Source organism: Barbus barbus (assembly GCF_936440315.1).
Source record: "Barbus barbus genome assembly, chromosome: 9".
NCBI classification, from domain to species: domain Eukaryota; kingdom Metazoa; phylum Chordata; class Actinopteri; order Cypriniformes; family Cyprinidae; genus Barbus; species Barbus barbus.
The window spans coordinates 28830523-28851416 of NC_136737.1; the positions used below are offsets into that span (position 1 = coordinate 28830523).

At 37.8% G+C, this 20894-nt stretch overlaps 1 protein-coding gene across 4 annotated transcripts in view; it reads left to right on the plus strand.

Annotated features, from left to right (window-relative positions):
- Positions 1-19515, plus strand: part of LOC306874650 (NLR family CARD domain-containing protein 3-like) — a 34327-nt gene extending 14812 nt beyond the window's left edge. For 2 of the 4 annotated variants that reach the window (XM_079424824.1, XM_079424825.1), the window contains exons 7-12: positions 1841-1927; positions 4924-5097; positions 10264-10437; positions 15209-15382; positions 18834-19007; positions 19092-19514. In XM_079424824.1, the coding sequence (XP_079280950.1) occupies positions 1841-1927; positions 4924-5097; positions 10264-10437; positions 15209-15382; positions 18834-19007; positions 19092-19098 (790 nt within the window). In that variant the 3' untranslated portion in view covers positions 19099-19514. Of the gene's footprint in view, positions 1-1840; positions 1928-4923; positions 5098-10263; positions 10438-15208; positions 15383-18833; positions 19008-19091 lie in introns of all 4 variants that reach the window. The other 2 variants (XM_079424826.1, XM_079424827.1) reach the window with 1 other exon arrangement.
- The last annotated feature ends 1379 nt before the right edge of the window (positions 19516-20894 follow it).

The following is a 20894-nucleotide window of genomic DNA, read 5'->3' on the forward strand; positions in this document are numbered from 1 at the left end:
GTGTACTTTATACCATTAAAGAAGGCTGATAATTTTTTCCAAGTATAAAAAGCATTTTTGTCAATCCTTTCGTTTAAAGGCTGCATGCTTTTATTTTACTTTTATTAGTATTATAATAATATTTTGTTAAGACAGCATGTAGATTTTGAAAAACATTTTATTGTTGGAAAAACAATAGAAAGTGTTAATTGTAAAACATTGTAAAAATGTTATTTAATAAACAATGAATCTGAAACCTTATTCCTATCTCATTTTTAACATAACAATATTAATTTTAGAGTAATTGAACTTAATTAACTAAACAGATTAATACAAAATAACAAATGTTACATTGATTGAACTAAACAAAATTACTTTAACTTTATGTAATTAACTTAAGTTCACTGAAATAAATATTCTTTCTTAAAGGCAACTTAACTCAGTTACGTGGAACCTGTTGACATAAAGTTAAGTAATGCCAATGTATCATTTTTTTGAGTGTAGTTTAGATTGTATTTGTGTGGTTATATAAATGTTACTCAATACGCCAAAAAACATGGTTTTACTATAATAAACCTGTTTTTGTCATATTGATTAACCGGGATCGTGTCAAAGTGTGACACAGAGAAATTAAGTAAAATAAAAAAGGTAAGTAGCTTTAAATGAATAAATGATTAACGTTAAACTTCAATTTAGTAAGTTCAATTAGTAGCAGGTTTATTGTATCGATAAGTATCCGGTGAATGAGTACCTGATACTGGGTGGATGGTCGGGGCTGAACACTGTTTATATATATGTTTTATTACAATTATAGAAAGAATAGTTTGAAGTGGAAAGGTTTAAATGTTGGACTTGTGGGTATGATATGGGTTGGAATATATCCAGGCAATTATTCACTGCTCCCAATATGATCCTTTGTATGTGAATGAAGAACTTGTTCACTGCAACATCAGTCCACTTCAGTCACGCTGATAATTACAATCAAATGTAGGAACCATCAATCAGTCAATCAACCAAAACTGTACATGTTGAGGAGATGGATTACATGCTTAAGGCTGGTCCCAGACTAAAAAGCATGTTTGAGTTGTCCTAACTGAAAGTAACTGAAGCACTGAAGCATCTTTTAGTTTTAGTTTTTACTAAGGCATTTTAATAGAAACTGTTTAAATAGCCTAATTTAACTAAGGCCTAGTCCTGGTTTAAGCTAATCTCTGTCTGTGAAACTGGTCCTAGGTGTTTTATGCGAGAGTGAATTGCTTTTTTTTTGTGAATTTTGTGAATTTTTTTGTGAATTGTGAATTTATTGCTTTTTTTTTTTTTTTTTTGTAGATTAAACCCATTTTAAGAGCAAATGAACAAATGCAGTCTGTAGATTTACGTCTCATAAATGCCTTTTATTTGTCATTAGTAATATTTATTATTGTTGCAAGGTCCCCACAAATCATGGGAATGCATGTTTATTATGCATGTGATGATTATAACGTTGGTCCCCATCAAACATGGTGTGTGTTTGTGTAAGTGTGCTTGTGTGTGTGTGTGTGAGAGAGAGAGAGAGAGAGTGTGTGTGTGTGTGAGAGAGAGAGAGTGAGGGAGAGAGTGTGTGTGTGTGAGAGAGAGCGTGTGTGTGTGTGTGAGAAAGTGACAGTTGAGATTCAAATTCATGAACATTCCGTCATTGTAAGTCTATGGGATTTTTTTTGTCTGTTTTTTCATCCGCTGTGTGAACATCGTAGGTCCGATCACTTAGAAAAGATACAGCTCTCCTCTCCTCAATGATCCGGTTGATTTAACACCTCATTCATGGGTCTGTGACAAACAGTGAATGAACTTAATCTTTATTTTTCCTGTATTTTCTCTGCAGTCTTTCCTGCTGCAGGATTACAGAGAAAGGCTGGTCTGCTCTGAGTTCAGCTCTGGAGGATCCACACTGTAAACTACAGAAACTACAGTAAGTGTTATTATATTATTAAACACAAAAACTGTGTGAAAATATCTTTATAATAATAATCTTTACTTTGCAGGGAAGTAAATTATGACACTTTATATTTTTGGGTGAGCGTTTAAGAATCTGTATATTTGAACATTTAGTTCCCACTTTAAGTGAAGCTTAGTTACCAGGTCGACCTGATCATCTACAAGATGGATTAAAATGCTGATAAAGCCAAGAAAAGATGAGACATAAACACATGACAGAATGCTTGAAATGTTAAAATGTAGGGGAAAAAAATAAAATGATAATAAAATAAAACACTTATTCTGTGGCACCTAAAAAAATGATTTGGCGCCAAAGTTTTTCTCTTATAGGAGCAAATGGCCCCTTACTCGATTTTTTTGTCTGGAGCCCTGGCATATGATCCACAATACAGCTCTCGGCTGGATAAAAGAAGCCAGGGTCACACTAGTAGCCTAAAGTTTTGATGGATGATGATTGTCATCAAGGTAAAGATGATTACAGTCACATACAGGATGGTGCATTAGGTGTGTGTTGTGTCTGTTATTTGATGCACAAACGAACCGTGTGTATTTGTGCTCTCGGTGCACTGATCACTATAATATCATATTTCTGCTTGAACACAGCTCAGGATATTCACCTAGTTGAATACACAGAGTTTAATAACGGATGCTCGCGTGTTTTGGAGAAGTTTGTGAGGATCAGTGGTGTTCATGTACATACGGGCATCAGACGCTCAAACAGCTTGTTCTGACAGAGGAAATATTCACTGATGCTGTCGAGCTGCCTTCAGATCGCTGAGTTCAGAGATACATACTTTTACATACTTTGTAGATATTCTATACAACTTAAGGGACATTTTTGTGAAGTGTGTTCATGGGATGCTTAAATCTTTCTTGAATTTGCTTTGTTTAAAAAATGACATGAAATACAAAGGTTTTAGTGAATAGAAAAGTTTGGGCTTGCAGTATTGATTTGGAGAAGAGGGGGTCTTGGAGTAAAAAAAGGTTGAGAAGCACTGCTTTAGGTAAATGCAGGCATTATTGAACATTATTATTTTTTTAAATAAAAATTTAACTTAATGCAATATAAAGATACATCCCAACCAGCTTTTTTATTTAGGCCTATTTATTTTTTAAAAGTAGATCCCCGCTCAAGAAAGTGTGGGCACCCCTGGGATATACACTTATTGTTCCTTCACATGCTATCGGAGTAATCAGGAAATTGGATGTGAACGGCCTTTCAAGTCATATTTACTGGGAAATTCAGAAATAATTTTGATTCCAGAGTTTCTGAGTTGGGCGGGTCATAATCTTTAAACATGGTGGAGGGGACAACCATTGCTGCTGTCTGTTCTCACAACAACTACATCCCTTTGTCTGGTCGCTTAAGTACTGTATTTATAGGCTAGATATGAGCGATCATTCAAAGCATATTTTATGTTTTATAAGCAGAGAAATAAACATGTATTTGACTGAAATCCCAGGATTGTCAGAAAACTGCATGTATAGCACGGTGAATGTTTATATGATTGTCAACCAATGGGATGCTACATTTTATTATTTCTGACATTAAAGCACTTGAACACAACAAGCTCGTAATCATGACTTCATAAGTGGGAAATAGGAAATTTCCGATTGCACGTGAAGGCAGCATTATAGACCAATGAACAACAAAGTACATAAGTGTCAGCCAAAATGAAACATACAGATAAATTTTAATCTGATTTAAGAGTATTTATATCAGAGTAAACCGCACTCATAAATGCTACTGTTTCCTCTGTCAGGTTTGCACCTCTCTCTCCTAGATTCATCTTTCAGCAATTGATGTTATGTATTTATTATCTCTGACTCTGAATTGGATTCTTATTCTTTAATTATGTAATTAACATGATACATTCTTACCTGACAAATAAACTGTTATTTATTCTTCGCTCTTCTGAAATCATAATGACTAGTAGATCATGTGGAGGCTGATGTTTCCTCAAATCTGTGTCCAGGACAGAACAGACTAAAGGCTCATGGATGAATGGAGCAGTAGCACGTCATCAGAGACCTTTTGATTTCTGTCTATCACTGATTAGCAAGTTGTACTGAAGTGACCAGAACTACACTTTCTGTTCTGATCAAGCAGTAGGCGGCCGACTTAAAGGTGCAGTGTGTAGATTTTAGCAGCATGTAGCGGTTGAGTTTGTGAATGGCAAGCAACGGCTCAGTCCCCCGCTCACCGCTCCCTTTAGAGAAGCTACGGAGGCCGATAAAGGGCTAAGATGACGTAGTCTGAGACAGCAGAGAGTAGCCAGCAATGAGGTTTCTTTACAGAGGGAAATTAAGGAAGTATATTTACTTAATTATTCAACAAATCGATATGTTATTGCAAATATTATTGCAAACAGGGTTCGGCTAATGTATGTTTCTGTTGATGTGTGTGTGTCTGTGTGTGTGAGAGAGAGAGAGAGAGAGAGAGAGAGAGAGTATGTGTGTGTCTGTGAGAGAGAGAGAGAGTGTGTGTGTGTGTGTGTGTGTGTGTGTGTGTGTGAGAGAGAGTGTGTGCGTGTGTCTGTGAGTGTGTGTGTGTGTGTGTGTGTGTGTGTGAGAGAGAGAGAGTATGTGTGTGTCTGTGAGTGAGAGAGAGAGAGAGAGAGTGTGTGTGTGTCTGAGTGTGTGTGTGTGTGTCTGTGAGAGTGTGTGCGTGTGTCTGTGAGTGTGTGCGTGTGTCTGTGAGTGTGTGTGTGTGTCTGCCTGTGTGTGTGTGTCTGTGTGAGAAAGTGACAGTTGAGATTCAAATTCATGAACATTCCGTCATTGTAAGTCTATGGGATTTTTTTTGTCTGCTTTTTCATCCGCTGTGTGAACATCGTAGGTCCGATCACTTAGAAAAGATACAGCACTCCTCTCCTCAATGATCCGGTCGATTTGACACCGCATTCATGGGTCTGTGACAAACAGTGAATGAACTTAACTCATCTTTAGTTGTTCTCTTTCTCTCTGCAGGCTGTATAACTGCAGTATTGGAGAGGAAGGCTGTGCTGCTCTGAGTTCAGCTCTGAGATCAAACCCCTCACACCTGACTGAACTGAATCTGAGCTGTAATAAACCAGGAGACTCAGGAGTGAAGCTGCTCTCTGCTCTACTGGAGGATCCACGCTGTAAACTACAGAAACTACAGTAAGTGTTATTATATTATTAAACACAAAAACTGTGTGAAAATACTGCCAAACAAAAACATTTCATGTTAAAGCGATAGTTCACCCAAAAATTAAAACTCTGTCGTCACTTTAATTATCTTCAAATCATTTCAAAACAGCATGACTGTCTTCTCTGAACATAAGAGAAGATATTTAGAGAAATGTTTTTTATCCACACAATGGAAAGCAATAATACCCAAACTTTGGTTACACTGTAAAAAATGTCAGACCTCCTCAACTCTCCAACAAATTTTCTAGTGACTGATTACATCTACATTTCTCCATCGGCCCAACTGGATTTCTGTTAACTGAATTTGATCAATTGTGGCAACAGTCTGTTATCTGTTGAAATTAAACAACTGCTAACTGTCCAAAAATTAACCCTCTGGGGTCTGAGGTCATTTTGGGACCCTTGAGATGTTGACATGCCCTGATATTTGTGCTTATTTCAGCTTCTTATAACATACTATTGATCAACATGTAATTTTTTTTGTATTCAGCACAAACTGTGCTACAATATTATGTGACCAATATGGATGTACATGTCTGCATTTCTTAGAAAAAAAATATTATGCGTGGTTTGTAAGTTTTGAAAAAATAAATGTAGCTGAAATAAGGCCATAAAAGCCACACTAAATGGTCCTGAATAAGACTTTTGTGTAATCATTCTTGTAGGCTAGAATATTTACTTCACAATTATGTGAAAATCATTCTGCTTACTCATTCACAGAAAACAATATATTGATTTAAATTTTTAAAGACATGTTTTGTGATTGAAAGCCAATATGCGAGGGAGTGGTAATGGTCTTGAATATTAAGTGATTTCACCTGAGAGACAAAGGGCCCTCCCCTAAAGCTGCTAATGGCCCATCAGTGTGACTGTCACTTTGAGGCAAGGTGAAATGCTGTGAGGCAACCTGAAGAAACAATTTCAGAGGGCTCCAAGATTTTAATCTATTTTATTGTAATTGCTCTATGTTTAGGAACTAAATGTCTCGCATAGTATAAGTCAACTGACATACTTTACAAAATTAAGAAGTTTTAAGAAGGGGTACAGAAGACTGTGCTAAAGAAACATTCAAGGCAAAACAGTGCAAACCGGGACAATGCAAGAAAAAGTAACTGTGTCCAGTATACATAAGGACATATATAAGGAAAGATGAGAGCATTACAAAAGGCAGATGGTTTGTTAGGCCCACTCACCCACCTATGTGTAACCTACTCACTCACATGGTATTGCACATAAATACACGTTGTTTCATGTGTAAATCCAAGTATATGTTCTAAGTTTTATGTAGTGTTACAAAAGACAGTGCAAAAGAGACATATATAGACTCATGGGAGAATGCGAGTCAGCAGACGTCAGTTGAGCTCCAGTTTCCCGTGCCGGCCGGAATCACAGAGTCTGTGGAATCATATCAACATCCGCCTCTGTTTTCCATGACAGAGTGGACTGCCTGGAGATTACTTGCTTGTTTGCCTTGGCTCGCTTCGAAACAGGTGCTTGAATATTTTCCTTGGCAAATCTGTACAAAAAAAAAAAAAGGAAGTTAGTAGTAATATATTATCACAACAGTTTGTGTAGTGTCACACAAGTACATGTTTACGATGTAAACTCAATTACATCTGTAAAATATCATGTCTGTGCACTTACTCAGTATGATTCTCGATCGCACTGAAACCTGAACGACACCTGCGTTTCCCTTTGCGAGGTGCTGATGCAGGTGAGCATGATGCAGCCACATGCCTAAAAAAAGTTAGCAAAATCCAAAGCAAACCGATGGCCAACTGATGGATACAATGTGTGTCTATATCTGCTGATGGCCAATTACACGGACAAATATCTGTTGATGGGCTGTAAACCACGCGTATTTACAGCTTTTCAAACATTTACACCCGAGAAATTTGCGAACGCCAGCCACCGGACATATACTAGCACGTAGAAAACATTTACACCTAAGAACAGATATTTGTAAACAAGTTATGTTGAAACTACCCCACACTGAGCGAAATGCATTAGAAACAACACAAAGATATTCAGAGCAGATATTCCACAACATCTATACATTAGGCACGATAGTATTGTAGCATGACAGTGTTATAAGCTAGCCCAAACTGAACAGAATATATTACAAATTCATTTAGAGTAGCACATATTACAAACCCAGAAAAGTGCTTATATAGATTCAATTATTAATATTAATTATTTAACCTTACTTTAAAGCGATAGTTCACCCAAAAATTAAAACTGTCTTCACTTTAATTATCAAGTCATTTCCAAACAGTGTGACTTTATTCTGTGAAACATAAGAGAAGATATTTTGAGATGTTTTTGTCCACACAATGGAAAGCATTGATACCCAAACTTTGGTTGTCAACAATGTCCAAAATATGATCTATTGTGTTTGACAGAAGAAAGAAGGTCATACAGGTCAGGAACAACATGCAGGGAAGTACATTATGACACTTTATATTTTTGGGTGAGCGTTTAAGAATCAAAATGTAAATGATCAAACACAATGATTATACTGAATGTGCTCAAGACTAATGTATGTTTGTATAAACCAGGGGTGCCCAACAGGTCGATCGTGAAGGCAATGCTGGTAGATCACGCTTTAGGTCACTGGTTCTCAGCCGGGGGGCGCGAGATAACTTAAAACTAAAATATAATATATTCACTAATGTTATGACTAATATGTTAAATAATGTAAATATATAAATAAAAGCACCACCTCTCTAGGTATTCTGTGATGTTCTGTGTTTCAGAGCAGCAGACCGTTTCTCATCTGTGTGAAATACAGACTGAACGACGGCTCAAAACCTCTGGATGAGCAGATGATCCACAATACAGCTCTCGGCTGGATAAAAGAAGCCAGGGTCACACTAGTAGCCTAAAGTTTTGATGGATGATGATTGTCATCAAGGTAAAGATGATTACAGTCACATACAGGATGGTGCATTAGGTGTGTGTTGTGTCTGTTATTTGATGCACAAACGAACCGTGTGTATTTGTGCTCTCGGTGCACTGATCACTATAATATCATATTTCTGCTTGAACACAGCTCAGGATATTCACCTAGTTGAATACACAGAGTTTAATAACGGATGCTCGTGTGTTTTGGAGAAGTTTGTGAGGATCAGTGGTGTTCATGTACATACGGGCACGGCACGGCTCAGTTCGGCTCGTTTTGTGTTTGCACTGCAGTTTAGTACCGCTTTAGAGAGGACGGGATTATTCTCGTGTCGTTATAGTTGCACCGCCTCTACTGCCGTGACTCCTGAAAAACTTTTTAATTCTGCATCTCTCCATCACGCTCTCGCTGGATCCGCTCCTTGGCTATCAACGAGAGGAACATCTGTACTTCCTCAACAGACAACAAAACAGCCATTTTTTGGTTGTTTAAAAAAGGTGTTCATTCAAAACAATTGTGTTCGATCCTTCACTGGCTGTGCTGATTTAAATCAGTGACAATTTTCTCCGGCCAATCAGTGATCAGCAGAGTTTAAACGTCATGTTTTGGTAACGGTACGGCTCGCTTGAAACCTCAGCCGAGGTGGTACTAAAATAAGTACCAGGTACTGTGTGATTGTGTGAGTGCGTGTGTATGTGTATGTGTGTGTGTGATTGTGTGAGTGCGTGTGTGTGTGATTGTGTGTGTGTGTGTGTGTGTGTGTGTGATTGTGTGTGCATTTATGGGGTGTGATAACTGCAGTTTTTTTCTACTCTCTAAGCAAACTGACAGGAGAATTAAGGTGCATACGCTCGCCAGCCGTTTGGCAAAAATCCCATAGTATTCAGGCCTTTGTTTGTTTTTAATTAATGGAATGCAAAAATACAGAGTTGACATTTAAAGAATGATTATACATAATATACAAAGTATCATGAATATACATTGTCAACTGAAATCAAGTACTAAAGATTACTAGAGAAAAAGTAGAGAAACAAATGAAGATTCAGGCGTCAGACGTAATATTTGACACGTTAGACGTCACGGTCACGTCTCGGAGCTGCGCTCAAACTGCGCGGTGGTGACGTAGCAAAGGAAGGATTTTTTTACTTTGCATCTAGAAAGTACTTGTGGATTAACGCCTGGATAACATACGTGTGAATAAGTACATTGATAATCATCTGTCTTTCTCCTATTTTGCCCCAAGGGAGGCTTTAAGATGGTAATGATCATGATAACAGTACCTGAATTACATATCTTTTTAATGATCAAATTACATTTTACTAATCAAAGTATGTCTAATTAATTAAAATCATGAAACTTAAACAATTTATCATCAATTTATTTAACAAAAAATACATGTTTAGGGCCCAATTAAATGTTTTATTTTTTCCAAACTTATGTTTTATTGTCTAATTATTTAAAAGTATAAAAACAAGTTTCATTTATTCTAACGTTTATATTTTTTTCCTCAGAAACTCTGTGTTGTGTATTTACATTTATTAAGGCATAAAACATTCATTTTATCTTTTAATTAATGAAAATGAAAATAAAATCTTATTTTTTGGAAAATAAAGGGGATTTAATATTAAAATTAAAACATTGAAGAAATATGATTATTATTATAGTATGATTATTCCTTTAAAAATAAGGTTTTAATAATTTTAGTAGTAGTAGCCTATTACTGAACAATAGTAATATATTTCTGCCGCAATGTCTTCAAGTGAAACCAAACTTTTATTTTGACGGGTTGCCATGAATACTTTTACATTTCTATGTGTTTATGATATGAGGTAGAACATTTAGAAATTATTTATTTAGTTTCTTTTCTTTCTCTTTCTTTAAGTAGACTCATTGAGATATAGGCTATTCTAATAATAATAATAATAATAATAAGATGATATGAGGTGGGGGTGGAACGGTTCGTGGACGGCACGCGCTAGGACCACGGTTCAACTTAAATCTGGCAACGCATCTGTAATATGGTTTGTTATAAATATCACGTAAAACAAACAAGTCTATGGGATTTTGTTGTCTGCTTTTTTGTCCGCTGTGTGAACATTGTAGGTCCGATCACTTAGAAAAGATACAGCTCTCCTCTCCTCAATGATCCGGTTGATTTGACACCTCATTCATGGGTCTGTGACAAACAGTGAATGAACTTAACTCATCTTTAGTTTTTCTCTTTCTCTCTGCAGGCTGAGGAGCTGCAGTATTGGAGAGAAAGGCTGTGCTGCTCTGATTTCAGCTCTGAGATCAAACCCCTCACACCTGACTGAACTGGATCTGAGCTTTAATAAACCAGGAGACTCAGGAGTGAAGCTGCTCTCTGCTCTACTGGAGGATCCACACTGTAAACTACAGAAACTACAGTAAGTGTTATTATATTATTAAACACAAAAACTGTGTGAAAATACTGCCAAACAAAAACATTTCATGTTAAAGCGATAGTTCACCCAAAAATTAAAACTCTGTCGTCACTTTAATTATCTTCAAATAATTTCAAAACAGCATGACTGTCTTCTCTGAACATAAGAGAAGATATTTAGAGAAATGTTTTTTATCCACACAATGGAAAGCAATAATACCCAAACTTTGGTTACACTGTAAAAAATGTCAGACCTCCTCAACTCTCCAACAAATTTTCTAGTGACTGATTACATCTACATTTCTCCATCGGCCCAATTGTATTTCTGCTAACTGAATTTTATCAATTGTGGCAACAGTCTGTTATCTGTTGAAATTAAACAACTGCTAACTGTCCAAAAATTAAACATACAGATCCAAAGTTATCCAATCCATGATTTACATGTTCTCTGTGGCACCAAGTCTTGTCTAATTGAATCAGTTGAAGAGTATTAAACTGTCCCAACACAGGCATAATCTCTCCTGTGTATGTTTTCAACATGACTCTAGTGTCCTCCAGTGTCTCTGTTGAGAACGCAGCCTGGAAATGTTTCTCAGATACAGTTTCTTACAATCATTTTTGCACTAATAATAGAACCCTCATGTCATTTTTCAAAACTCTAGACACAAAACTCAAAACAGTCATTATTTGTAACACAGGCTATCCAATGTTCAAAACTCTGCATGTTGCATTCATATCTTTAAAGAAGCCTTGCATTTGCAGAAGCATTGGTTCAAAATACTAATTTATGAAATATCATAAGAACATTACTTTAGATCCCCCACTCACAAGATACCCATAGTTTCACTGTTTAGTTGTTAGTACAATCATTAAATATAGTTGTTCAAAACACATGATGCAACTTTCATTATGATTCTACACATTCATACATCATTGAGAAAAGTACAGACACTGGAAACATTACAATTTGAAAATTATTGATGAAATAATCAACACAACAGGTTTTTCAAAAAACTTTCAATAAGAAAAAAAAGATAAGAAAAAAACGACTTTAAGCCTACAGTAAAATGTCAACTGGAGTGTCCCTCACTGCACTTCTATGTTTTTATCAACCCTGTCTTGTGAGTTTGGCCACAGGTTCTCATCCACATCATAATGGATGTTTTCATCTTGGAAAACATCTTCTGGTATGGCAAATACAGGCCTGACATCGGTCTCCTTTGATATCATTGCACATATCATCTTTGGCTTGGAGAAGAGGGACTTGTTTGTGAGGTCTATTGTGAACCTTTGACCTCCATGTGGAGAAAAACTCCTCAGTCGGGTTACAGTAAGGAAAGGGGAATATGGGGTAAATACAAGCTGATAAACTGTGGATGGGCCTGAAACCATGATTGCTCTCAGTGCCGCCGCTAGGAGTTTTGGGCCCATTGCACTGATTTTGCTTTGGGTCCCCTCAAAATCACATTCAGTGTGGGGTGGTTAGGCCGCCAGCGAACATCGGTCTGGTCCCGTCTCAACCGCTGGGCTCTCAACCTTTCATCCATGTCATGACCTGCCTCATCCAAAAATATGAATGGTTTTCATCAGCTTCCAGCTCTATCAACCTCTAAAAAGACTAGGAAAAATAAATACTGATAACAATGATATAGATGTTTTGGGATTTCTTTTCTCCCAGCAACAGGCATCTTGAAACTGATCATACCTGAACATACTCAGTCCTCAGTTGCTTCACTTTCGTAATGTTGTTCATAATTGCACTTTGAGCAGCTGTATCAGTTGATGGTTAGATCATTGCAATGAAATGAATAAACACTCAATTCAGATGTAATGTGCGAGTTGTACTATGCGAGAAATAGTAATACTTTAATGTTAAGTTGTGTCAATTTGAACCTGTGATTCTAGTTCAATGAACAAAAGATCTTTGGCTCGTGTATTTTATCCAAGCATTTGTAAAAAGTGTTAAGTGTTTTGAAAAATGTGCATTTTGATCATCGGTTGTGAATTGTGTCTAGAGTTTTGAAAAATGACATGAAGGTTCTGTTATTAGTGCAAAAATTATTGTAAAAAACTGTAAGATACTCACGGCTGCGCCGGCATTCATTTCCATCATAATTTCCTTGCCATTTACATTAAATGTTTCTGTGAATTACTTTTTGCTGTTTTAATATGCGGCTTAATATTTACAAATATTAGTGTGTGTGTGTGTGCGCGTGCGCATGTGTCTGTGTGTGTGCCTGTGTGTCTGTGTGTGCCTGTGTGTGTGTGTGCGCGCCTGTGTGTGTGTGTGTGTGCCTGTGTCTTTGTGTGAGAGAGTGTGTGTGTGTGTGTGAGAGAGAGTGTGTGTGTGTGTGTGTGTGTGTGAGAGAGAGTGTGTGTGTGTGTGTGTGTGTGTGCGCGTGCGCATGTGTCTGTGTGTGTGCCTGTGTGTGTGTGTGTGTGTGCGCGCCTGTGTGTGTGTGTGTGCCTGTGTCTTTGTGTGAGAGAGTGTGTGTGTGTGTGTGTGTGTGTGTGTGAGAGAGAGTGTGTGTGTGTGTGTGTGTGTGTGTGTGTGTGAGAGAGAGTGTGTGTGTGTGTGTGTGTGTGTGTGAGAGAGAGTGTGTGTGTGTGTGTGAGAGTGTGTGTGACCGAGAGAGAGTGTGTGAGTGTGTCTGTGTGTGCGTGTGCCTGTGTGTGCGTGTGTGTCTGTGTGTGTCTGTGTCTGTGTGTGTGTGCGCGCCTGTGTGTGTGTGTGTGCCTGTGTCTCTGTGTGAAAGAGAGAGTGTGTGTGTGTGTGTGTGTTTGTGTGAGAGTGTGTGTGACTGAGAGTGTGTGAGTGTGTCTGTGTGTGCGTGTGCCTGTGTGTGTGTGTGCGTGTGTGCCTGTGTCTGTGTGTGCCTGTGTGCAGTGTTGGGTGTAACGCGTTACTAAGTAACGCGTTACTGTAATTAAATTACTTATCCACTGAAAAAGTAAAGTAAGGGATTACTGTTCATTTTTAGGTAATTTAATTACAGTTACTTATAAAGTACTTGCGTTACATACAGTAAATAATTTCAACAGTTCTAAAAGCAATATTGAATTTGAAATCTAAATTTACCGTCTAAAGATATTGAATGCAGCGGCTTTAACCCTCCGCGTGCGGGTGCGTTCACTTTCAGATTTTCCTGATTCACAGAGAAACCTTAAATACTCAAATCAGGGCCGGCACCAAGAGGGGGCATTCGCGGGCAGAGTTACGGTGCCCCCCACTTTCCATCCTCTCCCCTTCATGCTGAACCTGATCGTTTCGAAAGCGAAAGTGAAACCGGTAAAACAGCGCACATAAGAAAGCGATTGCACGCTTTAGCGAGCGTCAGAAACTGCACGCAATCACAGATTTAGGAGAAGGGGAAAAAAAAAGACGGGCTCGGATCGGACTTGGGCCAGTAATTCTGATAAGCTGTCGGACGTGGGCTGGGCTAGGGCCTAAATTTGAGGCCAATTCAGGGCTCTAGTGCCCCCCCCCCCCCCCTAAACGAGTTACTGTGTTCCCACTTTCCATCCTCTCCCCTCCTTGCTGAAAGTGATCGATTTCAAAAGCGAAAGTGAAACCAATAAAACAGCGCACATAAGAAAGCGATTGCATGCGATTAGCGAGCGTCAGCGACTCCCCCCCCCCCCCCCCCCCCCCAACACACACACGTGATTTGTGCCCCCCCTGGAAATTCAAATGCCCCCCTGATGGAGGTGCCCTGGCGCCGGCTCTGGATACATATAAGACTAAAATCAATAGAATCTAAAAATCTTGAAGTGTCTACTTGACACTTGAACGAATTCAAATTAAAAACTAATGTTTCTGATTATGCAATCCGTATGAAACTAAAGCAAGGTACAGTCTTTCCCGTGTCTGAGCTCATTATATGCAGTCACCTGTGCGCATATGCCCTCACCTACAAAAAAAAAAGTAAAATATGAAGAAAAAAAAAAAATCATCTAATATTCATAATTTTTGAAAGAAGACCTGCTATGAGAAATTTACCTCATAAGAACAGCGCGATCTGACATTATTCAGCAGAGAAGATCATTTCTGTAATTTATTCTTTCCTACATTAGTTAACGTGTTATTTTGACATAAACCTGTACAGATTTTACTAGTTGGGCTTTTCCTGAACCTCTTGCCAAACTGAAATGTATTGTTTAACTTTTAAGCCTTTTTGTTATTCAGATATTTTGCAGAGTATTTCTATTTGTTAACCAAAGGTGGTTACATTTTTTTCATAAAAATGTTTAAGTATTACAGTTGTTTTAAAGCTAAAAGGCTAAACTATTCTATGTTTGACTCGAATTGAAAGAATATAGAGTTTAATTTATATTAAGGTTTATAGGGATTTTAAGATGTAGCCTAATTAGCGATTTGAATAATTAAGTTACTTATTGAGTAACTAAGTTACTTTTCAGATAGAGTAATTAGTAAAGTAATTTAAATACAATATTGATGAAGTAATTAGTAACTGTAATTAATTACTTTTTGAAAGTAACTTACCCAACACTGCCTGTGTGTGTGTGTGTGTGTGTGTGAGAGAGAAAGTGACAGTTGAGATTCAAATTCATGAACATTCCGTCATTGTAAGTCTATGGGATTTTTTTGCCTGATTTATATCGTCCGCTGTGTGAACATCGTAGGTCCGATCACTTAGAAAAGATACAGCACTCCTCTCCTCAATGATCCGGTTGATTTAACACCTCATTCATGGGTCTGTGACAAACAGTGAATGAACTTAACTCATCTTTAGTTTTTCTCTTTCTCTCTGTAGGCTGTATAACTGCAGTATTGGAGAGAAAGGCTGTGCTGCTCTGAGTTCAGCTCTGAGATCAAACCCCTCACACCTGACAGAACTGAATCTGAGCTTTAATAAACCAGGAGACTCAGGAGTGAAGCTGCTCTCTGCTCTACTGGAGGATCCACGCTGTAAACTACAGAAACTACAGTAAGTGTTATTATATTATTAAACACAAAAACTGTGTGAAAATACTGCCAAACAAAAACATTTCATGTTAAAGCAATAGTTCACCCAAAAATTAAAACTGTCCTCACTTTAATTATCTTCAAGTCATTTGAATACAGTGTGACTTTCTTCTGTGGAAAATAAGAAAAGATATATAAATAAATAAATAAATAAATAAATAGTTATAGCAGAAACATATTCCTTGTGTCTCATACATTTCATATATTCATCATAAAGTGAGATAAAAATAATTTAGTTCAATAAATAGTAACTTTAGGTAACTGAGACATAGGGGTGTGTTATTATTGACAATGATATCTAAATATTTTCTGTGATTTTATCGATAATGAGACAATATTTTTCTGAGTGTGTTATTGTGCTGGTATATTAAGGACTACCGTGGACAGCTGACTCATAAATGTTTTTGATATTCTTCATATTCTGTGAGGTCAGTTCACAGCAGTGATAGAAATTTATATTTTCCAATAAGTTTAAATAGATTTTTACCTTTTATGGGTATTTTTATCTTTGGAAAACCATTTTTGTCTTAAAAGTGTTTTAAACATAAAACGTTGAATACTGATATTTACCAGGGCTGCCAACTTTTGAGTTCATCTTAGAGTGAGATTTTGGGGGCGTGGCTTGGTTATGGGGGGAGGGGCTTATGAAGGGGCGTGGCTTGGTGTGGAAAAAATACAAACACAAAATCATTGCAGTAGCAGAAGTGTATTAGGTATATATTGATTGTCACAGTATTTGGTATCTGTACAGAATTTCTTGGGAGATTTACATTACATTTAATTTTCACAAACATTTTACAGAAATAAGATTAACGTGATTAGCATGTTCACAGATTAACATGTGCTCTATTGTAAGTGCTGGTGGCTGATTTTGCAGCCTTAATCATCTCTGGGCTTTAATCTTTTGGCCTGGTCTCTCTTCTTTCTCTGAGGCTCAACTGTCTCCTGCTCTAAAGTCTCAGATACTTCATGTTCCTCCTGTGTCTTTTCCTGCTGCTTCTCAGGGTCACAGGACTTCTTGGAGGGCTGATAGGCTGCCCACATTGATACAAGCGTTCTTTTCTTGCCTGTCCCTGACACTTTAGATAACATCCTATAACAGACTATTCTAATTTATCCATACTGACACCACCACCAGTCAAATATCTGGACATGATTGATGAGTTGTGATTGATATATAAATAAAATCATTTAAATGTGGGCTGTCATTGACTTGACATTCTGTTCTTAGAAAACAATAATTAACATTAACTACTAGGCATATCCAGATATTTGTCATGTTTTTTTATGATAAAGTTATGTAAAATAACTGCTCAGTGCTGCAAAACAAACAACTCTGCTAATGCTAACTTAATTCTATATAAACTATAACAGCATATTAGCTACTAGCCTAAACTGGACGGAGACACGGGGCGCCCTGTAACTCATTGACCTGCCTGCGTTCACAATTCACACGGTGCAGATGGGAGGGAGAACGGCTGACTACACAGTTTATGGGAATAAATTGTGCATTTCCCTCACAATTGTCACAAAAAACTCACTACACTGTCTGTCTGGTCTCTCTGCGCGTTGCTTTGCGAGATCATGCGGCGCGATTTTTTTTCCTCACTGCTGCACGAGTCTGCGTGAGAAAAGGGGGGTGTGGCGTGAGAGCGTGAGAATTGGGTCAATTGCGTGAGTCTCCCGCTGAATGCGTGAGAGTTGGCAGCCTTGTATTTACAAGTATTTTAAAATGAAAAGATAATTTAAATGTGAATTTAAATGCCTATATAAAGATCGCTTCACCCCAACTTCTTCCTCGTCGGCTTTTCCCACGTTTTCACAGCAGCTTTATCAAGAACAGGCTTGCTCTGCGGTGAGAGATGCGGCCAAAGAGCCAGGCAGAGGAGGAGAGGAGAGGAGGTGAATCGGTAAAGTGCTTGATAGGGACTCGCAACGGAGGCAGGCATCTAACCTATCCTAATGTGTGCGCGTGCTACGAGTGTACAATACATAAACACTTTTCAATAAAACTTAAATTCATCCTCTGCGGTCAAGTCAAGTGTGTTCATAGAGGTTTCTATGGGCCAATGAAATATTACACAGTCGTGCCACTAAAGCTTATTTGAATTGAGTTGAATTGAATTGAATTGAATTAGAGAGAGAGAGAGAGAGAGAGAGAGCGCGAGAAAAGCTTCCTAAGGCCCTGTACGTGTTTCTGTGTTTGAGTGAGTGTGTGTGTGTGAGAGAGTTTGTGTGTGTGTGAGAGAGTGTGTGTGTCTGTCTGCCTGTGTGTCTGTGTGTGTGAGTGTGTGAGTGTGTGTCTGTCTGAGAGAGAGAGTGTGTGCCTGTGTTTGAGTGAGTGTGTGTGTGTGTGGTCGTGTGTGTGTGTGTGTGTGTGTGTGTGAGAGAGAAAGTGACAGTTGAGATTCAAATTCATGAACATTCCGTCATTGTAACTCTATGGGATTTTGTTGTCTGCTTTATCGTCCGCTGTGTGAACATCGTAGGTTCGATCACTTAGAAAAGATACAGCACTCCTCTCCTCAATGATCCGGTCGATTTGACACCTCATTCATGAACTGAACAGACAGATTCCTCTTTATTAATCACTTCCCAAGTCTAGAGAACTAAATCATAAGACAAACTAGTGTTAGCATAAATCTGTTGTAGTTTCCTCTTGTTACGGTTTGCTGCAGGAGTTATAGCAATGTGTTGTGAATCTAAAGGAACAAAACAAAAATGAATATGTTATTAGACACAGGCTAATAAACAGGCTGTTAAGCACAATATATATATATATATATATATATATATATATATATTGTGGTTATCCTTGCACCCTCTGAGTAATTTGAGACTGGAGAGTTTGTGATCGTGAGATTCATGACCTCCGGTCGGAGTGAGACTCAAACACAACATCGAGTCCCTGATGAATGAATAATTGAAAATATAGGATGTACAGAATAATCAAATATCTCCATTTAAACTAACCAATATTTGTGATTAGTTACTAATTAGAAACACATTCTAAATTTAATGATCACTTGAGAATTGTAGTTAGATTAAAGCAGGAGTAGTAGTCCTTCACACATTATACCTTCATCCACGCCGCTGGATTTCATCATTGAGCCGATTAGTGATCCTTACAAGACTTATATATCATAGTTACACTATAATGTTACTCTTGTTTTAACATTATCACCTGTATAGTACTACAAACGGTTTGAGGAGTGAAAACGATGAACTAGTTCAGCATCACAATCAGGAATCATGTAGAGTGAGTTAAATTAATGTCTCAGCTGCTGGCAAGATAAAATCTCTATAGCACCGATCCTGGTGTGAGAGAGAAAAGCAGAGCTCATACAAACACACTCTCACCCTAAAGCTGAAACACAATCCCAGAGATCATTCATGTTCTTCACTCTCTGCAGGCTGATTAACTGCAGTATTGGAGAGGAAGGCTGTGCTGCTCTGAGTTCAGCTCTGAGATCAAACCCCTCACACCTGACAGAACTGGATCTGAGAGATAATAAACCAGGAGACTCAGGAGTGAAGCTGCTCTCTGCTCTACTGGAGGATCCACACTGTAAACTGAAGAAACTACAGTAAGTTATTGATTCAATGATGTAATTTATTATCTTGTATTAAAGCAGATCTTAGTGTATTTTATCTTTCTCTCTATTGTACAGTATTTGACAGAGGAAACTCCACAAGCTCCAAACAAGTGAATCAAAACAACACATCCTGAACAAGACTGTCACCTGGACATTAATACTGATACTGATCCAGCAGTTTCATACGTGAAGGATTTTGTTATTAATTTTTATTCAGCCTACATTTTTTTCCAGTCTCATGGGAACATTTGTTTAAATAATTAGATTGGACATGCTAACTACACTGTAATAATGTAGTGTGAAATTACAGTATATTCCAGGTTAATAACTGCATTACTTTCACAGTAATTTCACAGTGGGACTTCTCTTGTATTGAACTGCACTCTCAGTAATTACTTGTAAACAAACAGCGTCATACTGTGTTTTGTGCTGTGCATATGTATGAAGGGTCCCAGCATGTAATGCAGCATGAATAAATCATGCTGTAGAGTTTTATTTTGAATATGATGTAGGATATCAGAGACTGAATCAGAACACTGAAACATGAGAAGCTGAGATTCCAGAAAGAGAGGCTCCAAGAAACAGGATATCATAAATCTGTCCGGAGTCCAACTAGCTGAAGCAATCCCAACTAACAAGCTCTCTTTCACCAAACAACTTACAACCTTGAGACAAACTAACACTTATTGATAATTCCAATTCAAGAAGGAGACTGTCAAATTTGTTGCAAATAATCAAGACTGATGGTCAAAGAGATGGCCATCACGGGTTCCACGATTGTATTCACAAGCTTCCTTAGACTGACTTCTCCCCCACATAGAAGACAGACCAAACCAACATTCCTCTCTAAAGAACATGCATTCGTTCTCCTTAGAACTATACAAAACTTTCTTCTCCATATGCACATAAAATCATCCTAAAAGTACATTTTTATGTTGTACCCACATATCATGTTTTAATCAAATAATATGTATGTCTTTTTAATCATTATTGAATAGCTCGAGCTTTAAAGATAAATATTGCATATTTAGTATGTATGAGCTCGAAAATTCATGCTGTGAATGTTTCTTCCAATCAATTCTTTGTCAAATGCATCATAGTCTTATTATGAAATCATGTTCAAACAGGTACACTCTGCCAAAGCCTGTAAAATTCGGACCATGTGACTGATAACAAGCTGATTTATGATGTAAAGAACACACCCTAGCTAAGCAAGGACAGTTTCTGATTGGTCAAGACCTCCAGATGGGATGTGTCCAGAAGCGAGTTTAAAACTCTTGTCCGCTTTCTCCTCTCTCTCTTACTTCTTCGCTCTCTCTCTGACTCTCGTACCCTTGTCCCTCTCACCGCGTGCGTGCTGCCCTTTGAGCATGCTCTGGCCTCATGTGCCAGAATGAGAAGGAAAACAACTTAGTCTCGTTACATAATTTTATTATTATTTTACGTTAGTTTCTTTTCTTTCCGTGGAGTTTCGTGTGTTAATGTTAAAGCTTCGACTGCACTTCTTCAAACGTCCAGCAAGCCAACGCCCAAAGACGTCACTTCAAAGACTACTGAACTTCCAGCCAATCAGACACTTCGGGGAACCCCCTGTCTGCAACGACTACACAAAGGAAACCCCGTAACACAGGCAAGCAAGCAACGCCTCCAAGTTCTGAATTGGTGATTTTAATGTAAATTTTAGCCTCATTGAGAAACTCAAAGCGAGGGTTAAATAAGTGTTTGATGGTTGTTCAGGTCTATGCAATAGCACATATTGCTGTGAATTTGGGATTTCACATTTCCATTCTCTTAAACTCATCCTTTCCTCACTTTCTCTCTTTCTGCAACGTGTGAACGTGTTAGATTAGTTTATGTCTTAGGTTTAAATAAATAAAA